This window comes from Oncorhynchus tshawytscha, linkage group LG31 (assembly GCF_018296145.1).
Source record: "Oncorhynchus tshawytscha isolate Ot180627B linkage group LG31, Otsh_v2.0, whole genome shotgun sequence".
Lineage (NCBI taxonomy): Eukaryota > Metazoa > Chordata > Actinopteri > Salmoniformes > Salmonidae > Oncorhynchus > Oncorhynchus tshawytscha.
The window spans coordinates 5425882-5451593 of NC_056459.1; the positions used below are offsets into that span (position 1 = coordinate 5425882).

Genomic DNA, 25712 nt, shown 5'->3' on the forward strand with positions numbered 1-25712 from the left:
GCAATGTGCCAAGAGAGAGATTGGGGAGAGAAATGAGAGAGAGCATTATTTCTTAGCTTTGAAATGAACATTTCATACTCTACCAACTTTTTTTAGAGAGCCAATGATCTCACTGTATCATTCGCATAAGAATAATGTTTTGACTTCATAAGAACCAAACCCCAGTTACTCAGAGCTTGCAAAGCTCCACTGACCACAAAAGGCAAGCATCACTGGTATGTATACAGTGTATTTAGAAAGTATTCAGACCACTTGACTTTTTCCACATTTACAGCCCTATTCTAAAATGGATTAAATAAAAAAATGTCATTCATCAATCTACACACAATACCCCATAATGACAAAGCGAAAACAGGTTTTTAAAAACATTTGCAAATTGTGGGTGACAGGTCTTGGTCAGAGAGGTGACCAAGAACCCGATGGTCACTCTGACAGAGCTCCAGAGTTCCTCTACGGAGATGGCAGAAACTTCCAGAAAGACAACCATCTCTGCAGCACTCCACCAATCAGGCTTCTGTGGTAGTGGCCAGACGGAAGCCACTCTTCACTAAAAGGCACTTGAAGGCTGCTTGGAGTTTGCCAAAATATTCTCTGGTCTGATGAAACCAAGATTGAACTCTTTGGCCTGAATGCCAAACATAATGTCTGGAGGAAACCTGTCACCGTCCCTACGGTGAAGCATGGGTGGCAGCATCATGCTGTAGGGATTTTTTCAGTGACAGGGACTGGGAGACTAATGAGGATCAAGGGAATGATGAACAGAGCAAAGTACAGAGAGATCTTTGATGAAAACCTTCTCCAGAGTGGATGAGGGATTGGTGTAGGGGTTTCATGACACCTCACGCCAATCGTAAATTGTAGGCAACAGACGACTCCTTTTGGTCTTTAGTATTGGTGAATGGATCCCTGTGTTTACAGAAGGTTTTGCTGCCCAAAAACTCTAATGTCCAATAGTGAACACTGGGACAATATATTTCAACATCCGAATGTGGGGAATGATGAGAGATGGAATATGGGAAATTAATGTATATTTTGTGGTGTCATTAAAAATGGTATCAAAGTGATTTAATAAAAATATTATAACTTGAAGAGCTTTCACACTGTGTATATCAGGTTTACATCCTTTACGTTGTGTAGGAAATATAAAGGATGAAGAGAATATTTTTCTTAAGATAAGAATTTGATTTGAGTTTGAGTTTTCTAACAAGATGATATTTTTTTATGATGTTTTGCCCAGTAACTAGCCATGCCCGAGGGTGCTCAGAGAACGTGTCAGTATTACGGAAACAACCCTTTTTATCCAAGTGTATAAAAGATTGAGTTAAGAATTAACATACCATTAACATACTCACACTTACAAACTAAGGAGAAGGCCCAATCAAACCATTTTCACGAAGCAGAAGCCTTTTCATGAAGGCCTGGTTCCAACAGAGATATACAACGAAGACCTTCAACACGTAAATACATGCATTATGGGCGGCAGTTCGGGGCAAGTTATTAGGATTACTGTGAGCGTAGTTCCCAAATGTATCTCTTTCTCTCTTTAACTTTCCATCTTTTGTAACAAGTGTCATGTTGTGTTAGTCCCCTAGGGACCTCTTTTCATCATATTAAGTTTCTAATCAACAACCTATACCATATGTGTGTATCCTGTTTTATCATTTAGTTTGTTAATAAATAAATAAATAAATAATCAAATCAATTTGTGTGGTACGGAATGATCAGTAAGACTCGGGTTTGTTCAGATTCAAGTCTGCGACGTTCAGAATGAGACTGATATGAGCTAATGATTAATAAGTTACTGTTATCGATATATAACTTATATATATATAACTTATATATATATTTTCTTGAGTTTAATTCGGGAGATGGTAACTCGTTAAACAACTTCTTCCGTGGTGCCCCAAATTCCTAATGAGTTAATTGTTACATGATTCATTTAATCTGGTAACAATTAAACATAGTAGGTAATTATTTGATAAATAACAGTCATCACATTAATGAAAGTCACGTCACGACAGAGAAGAATGGGAGAAACTCCCCAAATACAAGTGTGCCAAGCTTTTAGCATCATACGGGGGCGGCAGGTATCCTGGTGGTTATAGCGGTGGGCCAGTAACCAACCGAAAGGTTATTAGATCGAATCCCCGAGCTGACAGTTTTGCACACTCTTGGGATTCTGTCAACCAGCTTCTCCTGGAATGCATTTTAATTAACAGGTGTGCCTTGTTCAAAGTTCATTTGTGGAATTTCTTTCCTTCTTAATGCGTTTGAGACAATCAGTTGTGTTGTGACAAGGTAGGGGTGGTATACAGAAGAAAGCCCTATTTGGTAAAAGACCAAGTCCATATTATAGCAAGAACAGCTCAAATAAGCAAAAAGAAATGACAGTCCATCATTACTTTAAGACATGAAGGTCAGTCAATGCGGAACATTTCAAGAACTTTGAAAGTTTCTTCAAGTAAAGTTGCAAAAACCATCAAGAGCTATGATGAAACTGTCTCTCATGAGGACCGCCACAGGAAAGGAAGATCCAGCGTTCAAATCAAATCAAACTTTATTTGTCACATGCGCCGAATACAACAAGTGTAGACCTTACCGTGAAATGGTTACTTTACAAGCCCTTAACCAACAGTGCAGTCTTAGAAGAGTTAAGAAAATATTTACCAAATAAACATAAAATTATAATAATAACAAGGCTATAGGTTAGTCGAGGTAGTTTGTACATGTAGGTAGGGGTGGAGTGACTATGCATAGATAATAAACAGTGAGTAGCAGCAGTGTACAAATCATTTGGAGGGGTGGGGGGCGTGTCAATGTAAATAGCAATGTAAATAGTCCGTTGGCCATTTGAATAATCGTTCAGCAGGTAGAAGCTGCTAAAGAGTCCTAGACTTGGCGCTCCGGTACTGCTTGCCATGTGGTAGCAGAGGAAACAGTCTGACAATTCTATGGGCTTTCCTCTGACACCGCCTATTATATAGGTCCTGGATGGCAAGAAGCTTGGCCCCAGTGATATACTGGGCCGTACGCACTACCCTCTGTAGCGCCTTACGGTCAGCACCTCTGCTGCAGAGGATAAGTTCATTCGAGTTAACTGCACCTCAGATTGCAGCCCAAATAAATGCTTCACAGAGTTCAAGTAACATACATCAACTGTTCAGAGGACACTGAATGAATCAGGCCTTCATGGTCAAATTGCTGCAAAGAAACCAATATTAAAGGACACCAATAAGAAGAGACTTGCTTGGGCCAAGAAACACGAGCAATGGACATTTGACCGGTTGAAATCTGTCCTTTGGACTGATGTGTCCACATTTGAGATTTTTGGTTCCAACCGCTGTCTCTTTGTGAGATGCAGAGTAAGTGAACGGATCATCTACGCATGTGTGGTTCCCACGTAAAGCATGGAAGAGGAGGTGTGATGGTGTGGGGGTGCTTGCTGGTGACACTGTCTATGATTTATTTAGAATTCAAGGCACACTTAACCAGCATGGCTACCACAGCATCCTGCAGTGATACGCCATCCCATCTGGATGGACTATCATTTGTGGGACTAGTGGGACTATCATTATTCGTGAGAATGATTTATGCCTGTTTGAGTAGAACGTGTACTCTTTTGCCATAGGATTATGTGCTCGCCAGGCATCAATGAGGTTGTAACTAGAGAGTATATGCTGGAGAGCCTCGGTTGCTTGTGGATTGTAGTTGGTCTTATTAGATTGGTCCCACATGTTCAAAATGGCATTCATGTCTGTCCCAAAAACCAGATGGAATTCAGTTAATTCTAACAATATGCTGTACAATATGCTGTACAATATGCTGTACTGTATCTCTTGACACATTCATGAAAAAAACCAGAAGCTTCATACTGGACCATACTCAAACTAAACTAAGAGCTACATCCTGTGCTTGGCCATCCTATGTTGAACATAATAAATGTCTCTCTATCCAACAGATGTGTATCAAACTCACTAAAATGGCATTAATAAAGACTCTTAAAAAAACAAAAACATTGCCCCCCCCCCAAAAAAATGAATCAGCCTATATTGAATCTCCCATTCCTCTCAATAAAAACAAGCAGATTACTGCCTTCCTGAAGACAAATAATGTATACAAAATGCTTCCGTCTGGTTTTAGACTCCATCACAGCACTGAGATTGCACTCGTGAAGGTGATAAATTACCTTTTAATGGCGTCAGACCAAGGCTCTGCAACTGTCCTCGTACTCCTAGACCTTAGTGCCGCTTTTGACACCATCGATCACCACATTCTTTAGAAGAGATTAGAAACCCTAATTGGTCTACACAGTCAAGTTCATTCCTGGTCTAGATCTTATCTTAGTCTCTGGATGGTATGTCCTCTGACAAAAAGATAGCGTTCCTCAGTTTTAGGACCACTACTGTTTTCAAACCTCTTGGTCATTTGGAAACACAATTCAACTTTCAATGCGGATGACACACAACATTTCAGAAGATTGCCTACCTTGGAAGCCTGTGTTAAAGACATAAGGCCGTGGATGGCAGCAAATGTTTTACTTTTAAACTCGGACAAAACAGAGATGCTAGTTATAGGTCGCAAGAAAGAAAGAGATCTGCTGTTGGATCTGACAATTCATCTTGATGGTTGTACAGTCATTTAAAATAAAACTATAAAGGCCTGATTGGTGGAGTGCTGCAGAGATGGTTTTCCTTCTGGAAGTTTCTGCCATCTCCACAGAGGAACTCTAGAGCTCTGTCAGGTGTCCATTGGGTTCTTGGTCACCTCCCTGACCAAGGCCCTTCTCCACCGATTGCACAGTTTGGCCGGGCAGCCAGCTCTAGGAAGAGTCTTGGTGGTTCCAAACTTCTTCCATTTAAGAATGTTGGACGCCACTGTGTTCTTGGTGGCCTTCAACACTGCAGAAATGTTTTGGTACCCTTCCCCCGATCTGTGCCTCGACACAATCATGAGCTCAAAGGACGATTGCTTCAACCTCATGGCTTGGTTTTTGATTTGACATGCACTGTCAACTGTGGGACCTTATATAGACAGATGTGTGCCTTTTCAAATCACGTCCAATCAATTGAATTTCCCACAGGTGGACTCCAAATCAAGTTGTAGAAACATCAAGGATGATCAATGGAAACAGGATGCACCTGAGCTCAATTTCAAGTCTCACAGCAAATAAGGTAATTCTGTTTTTTATTTGCAATATTTTGCTGACATTTCTAAAAACCTGTTTTAGATTTTTGTCATTAAGGGGTATGTGTGTAGATGGCTGTGGATAGTTTTTTTGTATAAGGCTGTAACCTACCAAAATGTGGAAAAAGTCAAGGGGGTCTGAATACCTTCCGATGGCACTGTACATACCAAGCTGGTGGGGCAAGTCATAGAAAATCTATAACATGGTCTCTGATCTCTTTATCCTGTCCATCTAACACCTAATGTATGATGGTTGTCATGCCATGTTACCATAGCAGTTGGCTTGGCTATACATAGCGGTTGCTATATACAGCAGAAGAAACAGATCAATGACCAAGCTAGCATTTGGCTGATTGTCAGAACAGAAAGAGTGAAACGTCAATGTACTTGAAGACTACTATAGAAATTGTTGACTGTTAAAGGAAAGACCGAAAGGAGAATATGATGTGGTTTGTGGGCCAACGGAAATCAAGGGCATGCGGTTGTGTGTGATGTTCTGGTTATGAAAGTTGGTTATGATGTAACTTGTACTTTGTTTTCAGGGGTGAATGAGACAATGTATTCCCCTAACCTTATTGTTTCAAGAAAGTCATTTTTTAAATATTATATTAGTTGTATATGTTTTTCCTTATCATATGTGTCACACCAGCCTTCGCTTTGGCTCCCCCTCCTGTCCGGCTCAGGCGTTCGGCGTTGCCGGTCTTCTAGCTGCTGCCGAACCTACTGCTGGAAAACGCCCTTCACTCATCAATCCCCCGGACTTGTCTCGTCATCATTACACACACCTGGTTCCAATTCCCACTCTATCACTGTATATATACTCCCTCTGCCATTTGTTTTTGTCGGTCATTGCAAATGTTACTTGTTTTCCTGAGAGAAATCTCTCCTGCTATTTCCTGAGTACTTTATATTTTGCACTTTGGGTTCGCCCTGTGCCTTTTTGTGCCTTTTTGTTTATGAAGATATATTTTGAGCACAAGAGCGTTTGGTTTCGTCCAGTTTTGATCTATGGTGTTCCATACCTCCTCGGCGGGCCGTAACCAATCGTCCACGACAGGGCCGGTTGATAGCCTAGAACACACTGAAAGGGTGTGAGGTTAGTGGAGGACTGACGGAGGGATAGGCGTTCCGTTAACGGGACAGTTGTAAATCATGCAGCGCCTTCTGTCACGATCGCAGATTTTAGAGAAACAACAAATGTCGGTACATATAAAGTGGCTTATATCGGCTGAAAGCTTAAATTGTTGTTAATATAACTGCACTGTCCAATTTACAGTAACTATTACTGCAAAAAAAATGCCATGCTATTGTTTGAGAAGATCTCCTAACAACAAAACACTTTTTTCACCGTGATTGGTTTGATAAATTCACCTCTGAAGGTGAAATGTGTACTTACATTCTGAAATCTTGCTCTGATTTATCATCCAAAGGGTCCCAGAGATAACATGAAGTGTTTTGTTGGATAAAAATCCTTTTTCATATCCTAAAAAAGTCCATATAGCATGCACAATCAATTTTCTACTTCCACTTGTTCAATTTACAAAGAAAGGCATCTGTGAAAATCAAACCCAAAACATTGTTTTTTTTTTAAATTGTACCTTTATTTTACTAGGCAAGTCAGTTAAGAACAAATTCTTATTTTCAATGACAGCCTAGGAACAGTGGGTTAACTGACTGTTCAGGGGCAGAGTGACAGATTTGTACCTTGTCAGCTCAGGGATTCGAACTTTCAACCTTCCGGTTGCTAGTCCAACACTCTAACCACTAGGCTACCCTGCCGCCCCGTTTCTACCAGTCAAATCACATTTGTATTTATTCCTCAGAGTTCCTAGATCGTAACCAGACTTCACTATATCATTAGGAGTGTAGTATATCCTATAGGACACCAAATTTGGTAAGAGAACGACGCCTTCATGGCACGCCGATGACGAGGCCGATCTTCACTTGATTGACTGTAACTTTGTCAAATAGGCACCAATCAGGGCCAAACAAAGCTAGCTACATATCCAATGAGCTGGGCTTTACGGGAGTATACGGTATACGGGAAATCCTGTATCTGTCGCAGAATGTTGCTGCTAACCTTGGGCGACAGCAAGCCTTTTCCTTTTGGACAAAAATTATAAGAATATGGAGAGGAATGAAAACTGGGTGTTTGCAAATGTTGAACACAAAGTGATGATTTAAAAAGAACATTAAAAAGACTGCATGGGGCTTCAAGAATCAATGGGTATATAGTTGAAGTCGGACGTTTACATACACTTAGGTTGAAGTCATCAAAACTTGTCAACCACTCCACATATTTCTTGTTAACAAACTATAGTTTTGGGAAGTCGGTTAAATACATATGTAATTTTTCCAACAATTGTTTACAGACAGATTATTTCAATTATATTCACTGTATCACAATTCCAGTGGTTCAGAAGTTTACAGACATTAAGTTGACTGTACCTTTAAACAGCTTGGAAAATTCCAGAAAATGATGTCATGGCTTTAGAAGCTTCTGATAGGCTAATTGGCCTCATTTGAGTCAATTGGAGTTGTACCTGTGGATGTATTTCAAGGCCTACCATCAAATGTAGTGTCTCTTTGCTTGACATCATGGGAAAATCAAAAGAAATCAGCCAAGACCTCAGGAATATAATTGTAGACCTCCACAAGTCATATGTCCAAATGCCAGCCTTTACCACATTCATCTGTACAAACAATAGTACAAAAGTATAAACACCATGGGACCATGCAGCCGTCACTCCGCTCAGGAAGGTTCTGTCTCCTAGAGATGAACATACTTTGGTGCGAAAAGCGTAAATCAATCCCAGAACAACATCAAAAGGACCTTGTGAAGATGCTGGAGGAAACCGGTACAAAATGATCTATATCCACAGTAAAACGAGTCCTATATCAACACAACCTGAAAGGCCGCTCAGCAAGGAAGAAGCCACTGCTCCAAAACCACCATAACAAAACCCGACTACGGTTTGCAACTGCACATGTGGACAAAGATTGCACGTTTTGGAGAAATGTCCTCTGGTCTGATGAAACAAAAATAGAACTGTTTGGCCATAATGACCATCATAATGTTTGGAGGAAAAAGGGGAAGGCTTGCAAGCCGAAGAACACCATCCCAACCATGAAGCACGGGGGTGGCAGCATCATCTTGTGGGGGTGCTTTGCTGCAGGGGGGACTGGTGCACTTCACAAAATAGATGAGGTAGGAAAATTATGTGGATATATTGAAGCTACATCTCAAGAAATCAGTCAGGAAGTTAAAGCTTGGTCGCAAATGGGTCTTTCTAATGGACAATGACGCCAATCATACTTCCAAAGTTGTGGCAAAATGGCTTAAGGACAACAAAGTCAAGGTATTAGAGTGGCCATCACAAAGCCCTGACCTCAATCCCATAGAACATTTGTGGGCAGAACTGAAAAGGTGTGTGCGAGCAAGGAGGCCTACAAACCTGACTCAGTTACACCAGCTCTGTCAGGAGGAATGGGCCAAAATTCACCCAACTTATTGTGGGAAGCTTGTGGAAGGCTACCTGAAACGTTTGACCCAAGTTAAACAATTTAAAGGCAATGCTACCAAATACTAATTGAGTGTATGTAAACTTCTGACCCACTGGGAAAGTGATGAAAGGAATAAAAGCTCAAATAAATCATTCTCTCAACTATTATTCTGACATTTCACATTCTTAAAATAAAGTGGTGATCCTAACTGACCTAAGACAGGGAATCTTTACTAGGATTAAATGTCAGGAATTGTGAAAAGCTGAGTTTAAATGTATTTGGCTGAGGTGGATGTAAACTTCCGACTTTGACTGTATATAATTAATTTAAGTCCAACTACAGATTGCTCCTTTAAGCAACACACACACACACACACACACACACGCGTAGAAAAGCTACCAAATATTGAAAGTTCCCATGTGTCTCCTAACTCACTAGAACACTTTGAGAAGTGTTCACTAATGTGTTGGAAATATAAAATAGGGGCAACTTTTCCCTAATCCATCTGAGCAATTCTAAACATCTAGCAACAAGAAATAGCCTACATTAAACGAAAACAAATCTAATTATTAAGCTGATCATTATTTTATTGGCTTGGCCCTTTTTTAATAGGCTACACCAAACCCAACTATTTCGCGTATTTCAATTATTTTCAAAGAAATTTCCAAGTAAGTATTTGGAAATTTTTTCCATTCAAAATACAAGTAGATAGAATACAAGTAGGGCCGTGATGGTAATTGAATAACCATCTAACTGACGGTTGTGGATGAAGACCGTTGTGAACATAAAACAACCGTCAAAACAGTTTAAATAGGCCTACATTCATTTTTTATTTAAAAAAAAAAAGTTTTATCCAATTCATTTTCATGTAGATACACTTTACCTAATAGTGGGAGTGTTAACTAATGATTATAAAGCAATTGTTTTGCTAGCTTAGTCTGTCTACTAAACGTTCTACATCTCCTCCTCTTTCCAACTGATGACGCGAGGGGGTGTAGAGCGCTATAGGCTATTGCGCTTCAGTAAAAACAAAGTTATTTTTATACAATGCACGTTTTCATTGCATTATACTAAATAAATAAATCGGTCTTCTTTTGTGTCTGACTATGTGTCTGACTATTGATGAATTATTCAACAGCGGTCGACAAGGTGGTTCTGGCTACGATTCGGCTACATAAAAAATAACTAAACAGAAAATAAGTCTTTCAAATACAAATACACATGTATTTGAACCCTGGTATGGGCAACACACAGTCACACAGCAGAGGGGGACAGAGCTCCACCACAACCTGTTGTGCTGTATCTCCCTCTAGCGTGGAATAACAGAACCTGATAACGTCCTCATTCAAATGGCAACGCCGCTTAAAATGACTGCTACACAGATCACAGTGTGATTAGTCTGTGTGTGGGTGTGTACTGCACGGTCATGACTGCACTGAGAACTGACAGAGGGCGTGGAGGGGGACTACGACTGGCATGCAGTTACTGTTAGAAAGGGGTCACACACACGAACCTTTAAAGAGGCGATACGCATTTTCTAACACAAACAAAAATAAGTCCCCGAGTATATTCCTTGCTCTGACAAGCCTTGAGAAAATTAAGAGAAATACCCAGATGGTTTCTCCATCGGAATGATGGACACCATAATAACACCATCAAAAGCAGTAGCTGCCCTTATGCGATTAGGCTTCTCAAACAGACAGTGGCGTGTATTTAGGGATGCCAAGGGAAACCAGGCTTCCCCCCCCAAAAAATGGGAAAATATATAAATAATGATGTATCTTTCGTCTCTCTGCGTTTCACAATGTTCATTCAATTCGCAAGAGGCTGAATGTATCTTACCTGAGAAAACATCCGAGCGAGGGAAACAGCGTCCCTCTGTCTCTGTATGTGTAGGCCATCTATCTGATGCTGTCTGGTCCAACAGAGTATGACATTGTTGCCACCTGTAGCATTGAATGCAAGGGAAGCCAGTGAGCATTTGGCCTCCCTTGACAGAAAAAAAGTATAAAATAATAGCCAATAGTAAGCTCAACTGTGAATGGTCCTAGCGCACCAAAGAAAAGTGTAATGGGAAGCCAGTTTGGATTTTGCGCCCCTCCTATCAAATCAATCTCATTGAGAGCATACATCATTGACCGAAACAACTTGAATTGTTGCATCTCGTTGTGTTGTTGTCCTCCGGTGGATAGCTAGCTAGGTAAAATTGTCCCATTTTCAATATTAGCCACGGATGAAGATAGTGATTTGGACTTGTGATTTTACTTAATTCTCCGTACTGACCAATGATTATGACTGTGATTCTGATCAAACCATTGATTCACACATTGTGCCCCTGGCCTGAGAGGATGGAAGTTCAAAATGTAGCAAGAAGTAGAAGGCTAATGTTAACGAGCAAACGTTGCCAATGAAAGAAAGTGAGCAAGCATATTAGCCAGGTAGCCTAGGACAACAAAAAAATAAGTGTGTACGGTATGACAGAGTGATAGTTTCGTCAGCATGAAAGAGAGGAGGATAGCACTGGCGTTTCTCTACAAGTAGGGTGAGTCAACATGTTTTTCTACTTGCACAAAGGAACACGCACACACACACACACACACACACACACAGGAATCAGAACCATGAACATCATATTTAGCTTACGTTGATTGGACTAATATGCGTGCCAGTTATGGTATTCATATGCACATTTCAGTGAAAGTTTCATCTAATTTATAATAACATCTTCATATCTCAAAATCATTGTCATGTGGTTAATCAAAAAAATCTATCCAAATCTAAATGAAAATGATACAAACCTAAAAAAGTAACTTATATTGCCATCTATCTAAAAAGCCTACATAAAGCAAACAAATAGCCTGCAGGTAGAAAATATCCTGCTGAAATATCCTAGAAATCATTTTAGCTATGCATGGTCTGTCTGCAACAAACTCGAAACATTGTATCAACTATTAAGTTGGGCCCAACCCCGAAACTTGCAACATTGAATAAAATATTCTGGGCCCTCAGTTTCCTGTGCCAGTGTCCTCGGGATAGACACAGCTGTAGGCTATTTGCGCAAGAGATAAGAAGATGTGCTTGACTTGGGCAGGAGCTCACCGGAGCAGAGTACCGGCACCTTAGATTCTCTACTGATTGAGCTCTTGTTCCTCTTATAGACTATTAGCTCAAAAGTATTGTGGAGCTCCTACACCTAAATATAAACAGTACCCGCACCCAAAATGAGTACCGGAACCTATTTCAGTCCAAGTCAAGCACTGCTAAGAAGTGACCTGGTAGGCCTATTTTATGATGTTTCCACTGGATTAGAGCATGACATTTTTCTCTTTCACACTGGCTGATTATTGAAAGGGAGAGAGCTGGAAAGATTTTTCAAATACATTGAGGAACTATTGTAATTCAAAATACTTTGTTTGCTTGCTGTTTGAGGTGAAGGAAACATCACTTTGAGAAGCTCCACAGGTCATTTATTAGTGGTAGTTGGTTAAGCCAATCAGAAATGGTATCAGATCCACAAATGGGCACATAGGGAAAGGGGGATACCTAGTCAGTTGTCCAACTGAATGTATCCAACTGAAATGTGTCTTCCGCATTTAACCCAACCTTTCTGAATCAGAGAGGTGCGGGGGGCTGCCTTAATCAGAGAGGTGGGGGGGCTACCAGGTGTCTTCGGTTAACTGCCTTGCTCAGGGGAAGAAAGACAGATTTTTACCTTGTCAGCTCTGGGATTCGATCCAGCAACCTTCCCGTTACAGGCCCAACGCTCTAACCTCTATATGCCTACATTTGCACACAGGCCAGGTAGCCTATAGGCCTACCTCTATGCATGCACGTCCTTACTCAACATTTACAAGAACGCTCCAAACAAAAAGACAATGACGAAATTGACAGATCTCATAAATTAAATGAAATAAACCGAAACTTGTTTCTCACAAGTGTAGCATAGGTTGTAAACTCTGCAAACAATGTGTCCACGTTCGACAATGAGAACAGGAAGACTGGAATAATATTGAATGCATTAAAATAAATGACCGTAACCAAAGTTACAAACATTGTAGATTAGAAATTATAAGAATAAACAGTAAATGTAATACTGGTGATTTACACAAACAATCTTACCCAAACAATACACACAATAAAGTTATGACACAAGGAATGTGTACAAATTGTCAGGAGAGCGCATTCTGGAGAGAGAAGTGCGTTGTGCATCTGGGCGCTTAGTCAATCCGACATCGTCATTAACCATGCATCATTTACACTGATATGGCCTCAGCAGAAGTCGGGGCATTCATACCTCTTGCACTTTGCGGAGCGGAGCTGTTGTCAAGGAAGTGAGTTTGTGTTTATACAGGATGTACCGCCCACACCTACCATCAACCAATCCATGCTGAGCTATACAGAGCCCTCCGCATTGTTACAAAATGTGGAAGGCGCATGGCGATGCGGTACGGTGCTCGATTTGGCCTCTGCAGGCTCAGCAATTGCATCACACTCTCCATATGGAGCCACTGTCCACATTTTCTAATCAAGCATAAATAGGCTTTTATTCTAGGCCATCAATCAGCAATATATATTTGTTACTGCTCGACTAAAACAATCTTGGTCGACTAACAGCCTAACGACCAAACAATCAACTTATTGGGGTCAGCCCTAGTTGTCATTGTATTAGACTAAGCATAGGTGATTTGATGATGTTGAAATTGAAATGGTGCTGGAATACGGGAGGCGGCTCCTGTTTTCTTTGCGACTTCCGGTAACTCTCTGTGGACCTAAATGAATAGTTGTTTAGTTAACTTGCTTGACCGTGCTGTATGCCATGTAACTGTTTGTTACATACAATACGCATTGTGGACTTTGCCGGACAGTGGTTGCTCTCCAGTTTTGTGATTAAACAAAGGTGTGGTTGAATGTATTCTGCCACCGTCTTCTCACTGTCTTCTTTAGGCCTAGGTCACAAGGCATATGAACTAACAGGATTTATAGAGAAAAGCACGCAATTATCAGAACACATAGGGTGTAATATGGCTTCATTTTTTTACCCTAGCACCATTACTGAAAAAAAGATGCTGCACCTTAACAGTTAGGAGTGAGCTACAGTCATACTATAGTAAAGCAAATTAAATGGATACCATAGCTGTTAACCTGATAAGGAAATGTATTTTTGACAATTGTATTAAAAATATTTTAATTTTTTTTTTTTTACAGAATTGTAACTATGATTCTATTCCGATGATGATCTAATTCTATAATTACATTTTTGATTCATGTGCATTACTATTGCTCAAACTGAGCTACAGTCATTACAGAAAGTGAAGTGGTAAGATCCAGTACGCGGATCAGCTGCACCCATTGGGCTTAACTGAAAAAAGACTGAGGACAGTGGACAATGACTACAGAGCAAACATCTACTAGAACTGGAACTCCACTGGGATAATACCACAGCAAATATACTGACCAACATCACAAATATCCACACAGAACTGGCAGTTGAGCCTGAAAACACTATAGCAAACAGCATTGGACAAAATTGAGCTACAAATGGAATCACTAGACTAGGACAAACATAGAGATATCCTAGACACAACCTAGACAAACACAGAGGTAAAGCCCATGTCGTGTGATGAGCTACAACAGTTTCACATTACATTAGGTTTAAGGGAAAGGAACAACTGAAGTACTTTGGACATACGTTACAGTATATTCTATGACCACAGCACAGCCATGATAAAAATGTCATAACACATGGCCTCTCATATATTATTGCTTAAATAAATCTCCAGATGGACCGACAGTGGTGGAGACAACTTAAGAGACACAGATTACCTAATGTTTGTTTGAGATAAAAGGATAGCCTAAAGTACAAGAATGACAGATTTTTTAAATACTTATTTTCTGGGTGTTTTTGCATTTTCAAAAAATGTGGCCAAAATCCACACCCCCAAAAAACTAAATGGAAGTCAAGTAATTGAACCGACATCTGTCAATTAGTTGTTTAATAACCTATAAAAAAACAAAATGTCGCTTAATCACTGAGCACTAGAAAGTATTTTCAAATCATTTCCAATAAATAGTAGGCTATTTGAAACTATTTTCAAATAATTGTTTCCAAATACACAGGTAGGGCCAAACATACCAGGGTTCAAATGAATTGGAGTATTTAAGTATTTTGTATTTTCAAATATATGCCAATACTTTCCATGTGTATTTCTAAATACATTCCAATACTTTTATTTTCAAAGAAGAAATATCAAAACACTTACATTTCAAAGTATGTGAAAGTAATTGAAATAGTATTTTAACCCAGGTGTGGCTCACACAACATTACAAACTTACAGCGCATTTGGAAATGATTCAGACCCCTTCCTTTTTCCCACATTTTGTTACTTTACAGCAGAGGTGTGGACTCGAGTCATATGACTTGGACTCGAGTCATATGACTTGGACTCGAGTCATATGACTTGGACTCGAGTCATATGACTTGGACTCGAGTCATATGACTTGGACTCGAGTCACAAATATGATGACTTGCAACTCGACTTTGACACCAATGACTCGTGACTGAACTTGGACTTAAGCCTTATGACTCGACCTGACTTTGATACCCTCCCCCAAGCCCAAATATTAAAAATGATGCCATTTAAAAAAGTGTGCAGCGCATCAACTTTTCATTTAATGGATTAGAGTTTGAATCGGACAGCAGCCAATCAAATTGTGCCAGCTGAGAAAAAGTTGCACGAGGCAGTGCAGAGGAACGTCGGTAGGTGAATTCAGACTGTGCCCTTGGAAAGATGATACCCCAAATGATTATTTTCGGATAAAAAGACTACGCTGTAGTCAACAGAAAACGGACTGCAACATGCAAAACATGTGGGAAGAAAATTACAGACGGAGGCGCAATTTCTTCCAACTTTGCTCAACATTTAAAGCTGCACAAAGAATGGTACGTCGTGGCTAATATAGCCGACAGCTATAAATTTGATGACTTTACTAGTGTATCATGTAGGCTAACGTAACGTTAAATCAATGAGCCTCCACACAGTCAGTGCAGGAACGTGATCATTGCACCCAAGATTGAGCTACAACTGGCTAGGCAGTTGGTAGTCTAAATCCTGCCTGATGTTACTGCTGTTCTTAAAACCATTGACATATGTTAGCCTACTGTAACCACACAGAGGGTGTGTGTGTGTGTTTGTTTTGAGGATGGACGATTATGTACAAGCCTACATCGCCTGATTGCGCTCCATAGCGATCCTCGATAGTTGATTGCTATGTGAGGCAGCGGTTCTTTCTCATGGCTACCCATATATTTCCATCGAAATATAAAGTTTATTTTTGAAAGTAATGGGGACCTTCAATGCTGCAGAAATGTTTTGGTACCCTTCCCCAGATCTGTGCCTCGACACAATCCCCTCTCTGAGCTCCAAGGACAATTCCTTGGACCTCATGGCTTGGTTTTTGCTCTGACATGCACTGTCAACTCTGTGACCTTATATAGACAGTCCCTTACATAGACAGCCTTTCCAAATCATGTCCAATCAATTGAATTTACCACAGGTGGACTCCAATCAAGTTGTAGAAACATCTCAAGGATGATCAGTGGAAACAGGATGCACCTGAGCTCAATTTTGAGTCTCATAGCAAAGGGTCTGAATACATACGTAAGTAAGGTATCTTTTTTTATTTTTTTATACATTTACAAAAATGTCTAAACTTGTTTTCACTTTGTCATTATGGGGTATTAGATTAAATTAATTGAATACATTTTAGAACAAGGCTGTAATGTAACAAAATGTGTAAAAAGTGAAGGGGTCTGAATACTTTCCGAATGCACTATATCTCCAGAAGGACTGACAGACCCTAAAAGCATCAACATGCTTCATTTCGACTGGTGCCTAGTCGAACTCGGCAAGCCGAACCAAACGAGTGTTCGTTTGTCCATTTTGAGGTGCCGTAGCCAGTATATACTTACTCAAAATAGTCCGAATTAATCTAAAATCACTCAAGAAATCTGTCATTCATTTTTACGTTTGTTTCAAAGAGATATTAGTCACACAATTTTACATCTAAATAAGATGTTTGGCGCAGTATTTGTCAATGGACAAATATGAAAACGAGTCATCTCGTTGAATGACAAGAAGTACTTTATTGAAGAATCACTACTGTTGACCAATCACCGACGAAGGGGCATAGACTTTGGTCCGAACTTCGGCTTGCCTTCAGAAAAAATGCTGTGTGCCCGAACAACTGAAAAACTATAGGCATAAACTCTACCGAACTGTGTCAGTTGGGATGCATGCGGATGCCTTAACTGACCTTTGATCTGGGAGCAGTCAGAGATCTGGTCTTCTTGGTGTGACTGACATCAGGCCAGTCCTCAGCATCCCTCCCCAGGGCATCACCACCAGATCCATTGGTCTCAGCAGCACTGGAGAACACACAAACACAACCTGATTAGGTGTGCTTGCTGAAGGCAAAGCACAACTCTAGATTTCTTACATACTTATTATTCCACCTTTAGAATGTGCAGACTGATCTGGCCTTCACAAGCTATGTGCAGAGTTAGAAAGTTGGCTGTCAGAAGTATTACAATGGAAATGCACTTTTAATCCATTTGTCTGCATATATCAAGACAAGGCATATGAGGGTGCAGTGAGATACCTGATTGGTTGGACGATACCTTTCTCGTTAATCATCTTAAAAATATATAGTATACTTAAAAGCTGAAAATCAACCAATCCTCAGTCGTTAACACAATGGAAAGGTCAAATGCTTTATTATCTAAAAATAGAAAATGTGTGGGCGACAGAGAGAAACAAAATGGTGCCGTTTAAGGCCATGGGGGTGTGTGCTAGTGGGTCTGGGCAGGTGTGATGTAGTTGATGTTTGTATGTGTATGTTTTGTATTGTTTATAGAAGATCAAATAAAATATACAGTATATAAAAAAAATATGATCTCTGTTACAATAGACAGACATCGCCAATGTCATGACGAGGTATTGCATGTAAAGGGAGTGAAGTTGAATGAGTGGCAGATGATCCATTGGAGTGATCCAATTCCAAATTCCATATTTTCACCTCAAGGGTACAGCATTCCTCCCTAAAATACAGTATAGGTCTGCTGTTAAGGAGAGACTGTCGAGCGCTATAAAATCAGACAGGTTCAATGTCTTCTACACACACAAACAACTACAAACAAAACCCATCGCCTCACTTTCAAGTTTCTACCGTGTCATCTGCAGTGCTTGGCCTGTCAATCATTCTGTCCATCCATCATCCCACAGAGAAGACAAGCATGGGGTTTCTTTGGCTCAGAGGGAAGAGTGTTGATGCATGTAGACGGGTCATGTCATCTTCCAAGATCCTTCCCTGGCGACATGTATACCCTGACAGAAGCACAATGCCTTGCTTGTGTGGGCTTCATAAAGACTTCATATAAAGGCTCATAGACCGACATCTTCCTATCTAAGACATGATTTGGCTGCTGTTCAACTGGGCATACCTAAAGAGCAGGTGACAGGTGCCTCCTTCAGCTGCACAGGCAGAAATAGAGGGAGAAAGTGAGGAGCGCCTCAGTGCAACTAGACAGAATGCTTTAAGAGTTCAGGATTTGCATAGAGATATACATGTATATTGGTTCACAGCCAGCCAAGCCACCCAGTTTCCCTATTCAAATGATTTAATATACTGTAAGGCTCACCTTAAGGGCTCAGACTATTCTTCACAAATTCAATTTGGGATTTTAAAGTTCTGCTCAAACGATGCGTTATGCCAACCTTAATCGTTAATAGAATCACATGCACACAGTATATAATCTAATTAAAGTTGACAACAAACTATACTCAGCAAAATTTTTGAAACTGTTGCATGATACGTTTATATTTTTGTTCAGTGTATAGTAATCGAAAATATAAAACGCAACATGTTAAGTGTTGGTCCCATGTTTCGTGAGCTGAAATAAAAGATCCCGGAAATGTTCAATGTGCACAAAAAGTGTATTTCTCACGAATTTTGTGCACATATTTATTTACATTCCTGTCAAGTGAGCATTTCTCTTTTGCCAAGATAATCCATCCACCTGACAGTTGTAACATGTCAAGAAGCTGATTAAACAGCATGATCATTCCACAGGTGCAGCTTGTGCTGGGGACAATAAAAGGCAACTCTAAAATATGTCACACAACACAATGCCACAGATGTCTCAAGTTGAGGGAGCGTGCAATTGACATGCTGACTGCAGGAATGTCGACCAGAGCTGTTGCCAGATAATTGAATGTTAATTTCTCTACCAACATCTTTTTAGATCATTTGACAGTAAGTCCAAACAGCCTCACAACCTTAGACTAGATGTAACCACTCCAGCCCAGGACCTCCACATCTGGCTTCTTCACTTGCAGGATGGTCTGAGATCAGCCACCCGGAAAGCTGATGAAACTTTGGGTTTGCACAACCAAAGGATTTCTGCAAACTGTCAGAAACCGTCTCAGGGAAGCTCATCTGCGTGCTCTTCGTCTTCACCATGGTCTTGACCTGACTGCAGTTTGGCATCGTAACTGACTTCAGTGGCTGACTGAAGTGTGCTCTTGAAGAGTGAATCCTGGTTTCAACTTTACAAGGCAGATGACAGATGGTTTGCTGATGTCAATGTTGGGAACAGAGTGCCCCGTGGTGGCGGTGGGGTTATGGTATGGGCAGGCATAAACTACGGACAACGAACACAACTGCATTTTATCAATGGCAATTTGAATGTACAGAGATGCCATGATAGGCCCGTTGTCGTGTCATTCATCCGCCGCCATCACCTCATGTTTCAGCATGATAATGCACAGCCACATGTTGCAAAGATCTGTACGCTGGAAGCTGAAAAATGGAAGCTGAAAAATGTCCCAGTTCTTCCATGGCCTGCATACACACCAGACGTCCCCCATTGAGCATGTTTGTGATGCCTTGGATTGATGTATATGACAGCCTGTTCCAGTTCCCGCCAACATCCAGCAACTTTGCATTCCACAGGCCACAATCAATAGCCTGATCAACTCTATGCAAAGGGGATGTGTCGCGCTGCATGATGCAAATTGTGGTCGCACCAGATACTGACTGGTTTTCTGATCCACGTCCCTACCTTTTACTGTATCTGTGACCAACAGATGCAGATCTGTATTTCCAGTCAAATCCATAGATTAGGGACTAACGAATCTATTTTAATTGCCTGATTTCCTTATGTGTAACATCTTTGAAATTGTTGCATGTGGTTTTAAAATTTCTGTTCAGTGTAGTAGTAAGGGGGAGACTGGTATTGACACACATGTGCAATCATGCATGTATAATATGACGTTCTGTCTAGGAAGTTTCACCCAGAGTCTGAGGGGTGAAGCATACCTGTGTGGCTCCTAGTAATTGTGTACAGTATGTGAGATAACCTTGCCACACATCGGTAAAGTTAGACCTTATTGAAAAAACATCCATTCGACTCTGTCTGTTTAACTCAAATGTCGGGCAATAAATACAGTGCTATAAAACATGAGAATTCTACAGAGTAAACAACTATTATCTCTTGCCGATATGCCTTAATTGCAGGTCAACAAACTCTTATTTGCACACCCAGTAAACCAATAAGGTCTGTTGACGGAAGCGTCGTTTCGAGATCCAGAAAACACATTGTGGAGCATACAAGAATGCTCGTGTACCGGGTCACTGAGTGGACATGACAGTTGGGATCAATAGTCAAATGGCTAAACATGAACAATAGAAGGCAACGTAACTTTCAGAGATGGGAGAAGGTACTGGGTCCAAAAATATCAAGCACATATTGGTTTCACTATTGATTTAGCTACTATTGTAGGACTATGAAGAGGGGAGTGTGGACAAGTGGTGGGAAAAGTACCCAATTTCTCTTTGTGTCCCTTCTCTGTGCTAAGGCATAAATATGTCCATATAGACAGTCCTCCTTAGATACAGATAATGTAGCTACAATTCTGGCTAGACAGATGGCCGTGAAGAAGCTAAGCTACACACAAGGGCAGAATGGAGTGGGACGTGCCTTGAGTTGTGTCAAGACAAATTTTATTTTTAAATTGTGAAAAAAGGGTTATGCTGAGGCCAGGTTGCCTCTTGTCACACAACTGCTCTGAGCACTACGTGATAAGTTCCGTTAACACTCCACACTGGATTTTTAGACTAAACGGCATGGAGTGCTCTATATTTGGAAGCATCTTTACCCGTGTGGTTTTGGCAATGCTGACTGGATATTGTAATGGTATTTTATGTCGTTCTGAGTCTCACATATGGGATTAATGTCATTTTCTTTAACATTTTCAATGAGACATGTGTACTTAAAACCTTTCCCCTTCACCACTCCCCATTGAAGAGATAAAGGTGGTTTCACTAGAAGGGGTTGTGGGTTATGTGTAGATAATCCTCTAAGAAAACCAAATGGTCCAGACCTCATGCCTCTATCATAATCCGCTCAGAAGTTATTGTTTTTTTTAATCTTTGATGGCCAGAATTCGGGTGACTAAATTCAGCTCATGTCATGCTACTTTTGCGACACACGGGAAAAACGAAGAAGACGACGACCACGAAATGCAAAAATCTTCAAAAGTTGTTCAGAGAGACCTGCACTGCTATGTCAACAGGGCTCAGTGATTATTAATGGTTATATTAGATTACAAAAATCAGACTTTCTGGATATAAGGTCAATGATATGTTAGAGAAAGAACCCCACTGAATGATTCAGAACATGAATACTCATATTTGTCTTGGTAAAATTTGATTTTATAACACAAGGAAGTGATTTATCACCAAAGTCTATACTAAATAGTCAAACATGGCAACTACCCTTGATACCCTGGAAGTGACTAACACCACCAAAACAAACACTGCCTAAACCTCAACTCCATTGTTTTACTGGTTTGGCCCTCCTGCCTTTGAATGAACTCTTCTATGAAAAGGAGATGTTTACTCTTGCTGTTGATCCAGGCATTGAGGTGTATAGTTGGCATTGTTCAAATAAGGCGACCTGGTGTATTGGTGCCAATAAAAACAGATGTCAACCGCCACTTTCTAAAACGACAAAACCACATGATTGCACCTAATGCACTGAGCTACAGCAAAGCAAACGTTTACTCTAATGGATCCCACATACCAGTACAATTATCAAACGTTTGCGTGCAGGGGGTACTTAGCACCTCTGAACAGAGCGTCAGCGTTCAATCTCTTTTGTGTTCGACCACATCGACATTGAAGCCATCAGCCTTGTTAAAATACTCCAAAACAAAAATTGTCAGTAGAGTTCCATTCTTAAGCTTAGTTTGGCAATGCTATTCCCTCTGTATTTTCCTTTGAAGCTTTCCAATGTTGGCTAACTAGCTTGCTAGTGGGGCTAATGTTGCTTTTGTTGTAGAAAGCCCTTGTTGATACTAGCCAGATGGCCACAGCTAGTTAACTAGCTAGCAAGATGACGAAGAAACAATTTAATTCACTCTCCATAATCCCAAAGTGTCAGCCCATAGACAGTTTTTTTTAGCTCGCTAGCTAACGTTAGCTAAACCGTTAGCGTGCCATTCGCTACCGAGCACAACACTTTTTTCCTTTTTGCTGTCACTCCTGTCAGCTCCCCCACATGGAGATTTGTGCTCTATCATTGGCTCAAAGCCAAGTTATCGGGCGACTGAGGAGCATTGCGATTCTACAAGTAGAAACATCCGGTTCGTCGGTACCAGCTCGGTATGCAGCAGGTACGTATTTTGTTCTAGCAAGAGAAGGAACAGCCTCCTACTGTGATACTTAAGTACTTATCGACAGTCAGATTCTCAATATGCTTCATGGTTAATTAGGGTTGCACATTTTGGGGAATATTCAGAGGTGGAAACTTTCCCTGGGAATTAACGAAAATATATGCAAAATAATATTAATGCCATTTAAATGTAGATGTTTTTTGCATTGGATATATTTACAATATCATATGGGGACAGAAACATAAACCTTTTACCTTATCATACTAGACATAATTGCAAATGATTAAATCCTGCCAATAGAAATAAAAAAAACGATTTAGTTACGAATTGAACTTGAATTAAATGAGTTGACTCTTCACATGGGATGATTTCACTGAACAACAAAAGAAAGGGAATTTTGAATGAACCATCGCATCTACCAAAAACGTTTTCAACATAAAATGAAAGTCTAGAAACTAAAGATTTGGTTGTCTTCCTCTCAGGCTTCCATGTCTTCTCCCTGGACCTCCTCAATGTCCACCTCGTGAACATCATCTTTACTGGCCTCATCTTTACTGTCACTTTCCAACATTGTTGAGGATGGCTCGTTGTCAGGCTCAAAAAGCCTCAAATTTGCCCTGATGGCCACCAATTTTTCAACCATTGTATTGGTCAGCCTGTTGCGTACTTTGTTGTGTGTGTTCCCAAACAAGGACCTGTTGCACTCTGAGGTGGCTGATATTGGTGGGATTTGGAGGATGATGGAGGCAACATGGGAAAGAGCCTCAGATCCACAAAGTTCCCTCCACCAGGTGGCTGATGAGACTGCCATATTGCATCTCCATCCCAAAGCCCTTGCTTGGAAGTGTATTTCGCCAGACTGCCAAGAACCTTGCCCTCATGCAGTCCAAGGTGGCGAGACACAGTAGTGATGACACCACAGGCCTTATTGATCTCTGCACCAGACAGGATGCTCTTGCCAGCATACTTGGGGTCCAACATGTACACTGCGGCGTGTATGGGCTTCAGGCAGAAGTCTTCACATTTTTTTAAATGTATTTCAGAAGTGCAGTTTCTTCTGCTTGGAGCAACAGTGAAGTGGGCAGGGCAGTACGGATTTCTTCTCTTACATCTGTAAGCAGAATCTGAACATTAGACAGGATGGCATTGTCTCCCTCAATCCATGCAATGGCTACTACTATAGGTTTCAGGAGGTTCAGGCTGCATACCACTTTCTCTCAAAATACATCATCCAGGAGGATCCTCTTGATGGGGCTGTCCATATCGGCAGACTGTGATATGGCCATTTCTTGGAGAGACTCCTTCCCCTCCAGGAGACTGTCAAACATGATGACAACACCACCCAAACGGGTGCTGCTGGGCAGCTTCAATGTGGTGCTCTTATTCTTCTCACTTTGCTTGGTGAGGGAGAATGCTGCTATATCTTGATGACCCTTCACCTACCTAACCATTTCCTTGGCTCTATTGTAGAGTGGATCCGTTGTTTTCAGTGCCATGATGTCCTTGCGGAGCAGATTCGATGCATGAGCAGCACAGCCAATGGGTGTGATGTGAGGGTAGGACTCCTCCACTTTAGACCAAGCAGCCTTCATGTTCGCAGCATTATCTGTCACCCGTGCAAATACCTTCAGAGATGATTGCAATACAGTCTGCTTCTCTATAATTTGCTTGACCTTCACTTGAACTTTGTTGAACTCTGCATCCAGCAAATGAGTAGATAAAGCATGTCTGGTGGAGGGGTGTATGTTGGGCGAAGAACATTCATAAATCTCTTCCAATACACATTTCCTGCGAGCATCAGAGGTTAACCAGTTGCATACACAGCTCGAGCAAGACATTCCTCAGCATTTCTCTGACTACGTTCCTCCATTGAGTCAAAAAAGCTTCTGATTCCAGGAGGACCATGAGCTGTTGCTATCGATAAGGTGTCCGATTCATCATTTTCACCTCAAATAGAAGTAGAGTGACTTTTGTCAGAAGTTGCTTGCTGTGAGGGTTGAGGGAACTTTATGGACATGGCCAGATGATTCTGCATCTTTTTTGCATTCTTCACATATGATTCGGCACAGTATTTGCAAAAGTACACAGCTTTTCCTTCTACATTAGCTGCAGTGAAATGTCTCCACACATCAGATAGTCTCTGTGGCATTTTCCTGTAAAGATTAGAAAAAAAATGGGTAAAAAAATAGTTAACCTCTTGATGCTACCCATCCCGGATCCGGGATCGTGACTACGGCTCAAGCTCATTAGCATAACGCAAAATGTGAAAAAATATTCTTAGACATATTTAACCTCCACACCTACACAAGTCCAATAGCTCAAATGAAAGATAAACACCTTGTTCATCTACCCAGCAAGTCAGATTTCTAAAATGTTTTACGGCGAAAACATAGCAACATTTATATTAGACCACCACCGAAACAAAATGCAAGCCATTTTGTCCCAGAAAATATAAAATTTAAAAGTAGGATTAAAAAATAAATAATTCACTAACCTTTTGAAAATCTTCATCAGATGACAGTAATATTACATGTTACACAGTACATTTTTTTTTTTTTTTCAATAATATGCCATTAATATCCATAAATCTCTGTTTACAATGACGACATTTCAAAAAATGCTACTCAAAATGTCCGGAGAAATTATGATAGCTCGGACAGATAACGTCAGATAACAAGCAATAAACATGACTAAATATACATGTTCTACATATAGTTACAAAGATACACTTCTTCTTAATACAACCGCTGTGTTACATTTATTTTTAACGTTACAGAATTCGTTCACTAGTCTATGCTATGAGTCGGCGCTCAGATATTAGCAGTGTCTCCTCTACGTTTGGAGTCCACAGAAACCCAAAATAACCACATAAATATTCCCTTACCTTTGATGTTCTTCGATCAGAAGACGTAGAAGGAGTCATACTTACCCAATACATCGTTTGGTTTCAAGTTGTCTCTTTGTATTAGCATAAACAGCTTCAGCTGAAATGCACCCAAAATAACTTCTGCTCCTTCTGGTATTGCAATCAAACTTCAAAATTACATATTATATGTTGACTAAACTGGTCAAACTAAGTGCAGAATCGAGCAAAATGATGTTTTTATCATGTAAAACAATGATCATCGCGAACAAACGAACCGGCTTCAACTGGTGTCTATTGGAAAAGAACGTTCCCCAAATCGGCCGCGCGTAGAGTGCATGTATGTGAGAGTGAACCGGGCATTTTCGCCCGCCAAAGGATGAGGGAGTGAAATTCAAACAATGAACGTGCCAATTGAAAGCAGACAT

General features: G+C 40.6%; 1 protein-coding gene across 2 annotated transcripts in view; it reads right to left on the reverse strand.

The window, feature by feature from the left end:
* LOC112229922 overlaps window positions 1–25712 on the reverse strand; it is a 90999-nt gene that overhangs the window by 53720 nt on the left and 11567 nt on the right. For both annotated transcript variants that reach the window (XM_024396070.2, XM_024396069.2), the window contains exon 2: window positions 17002–17113. Coding sequence is in view for 1 of the 2 variants with exons in the window: in XM_024396069.2 (XP_024251837.2) it covers window positions 17002–17113 (112 nt within the window). In the remaining variant the exon portion in view is untranslated. The remainder of the gene's footprint in view (window positions 1–17001; window positions 17114–25712) is intronic.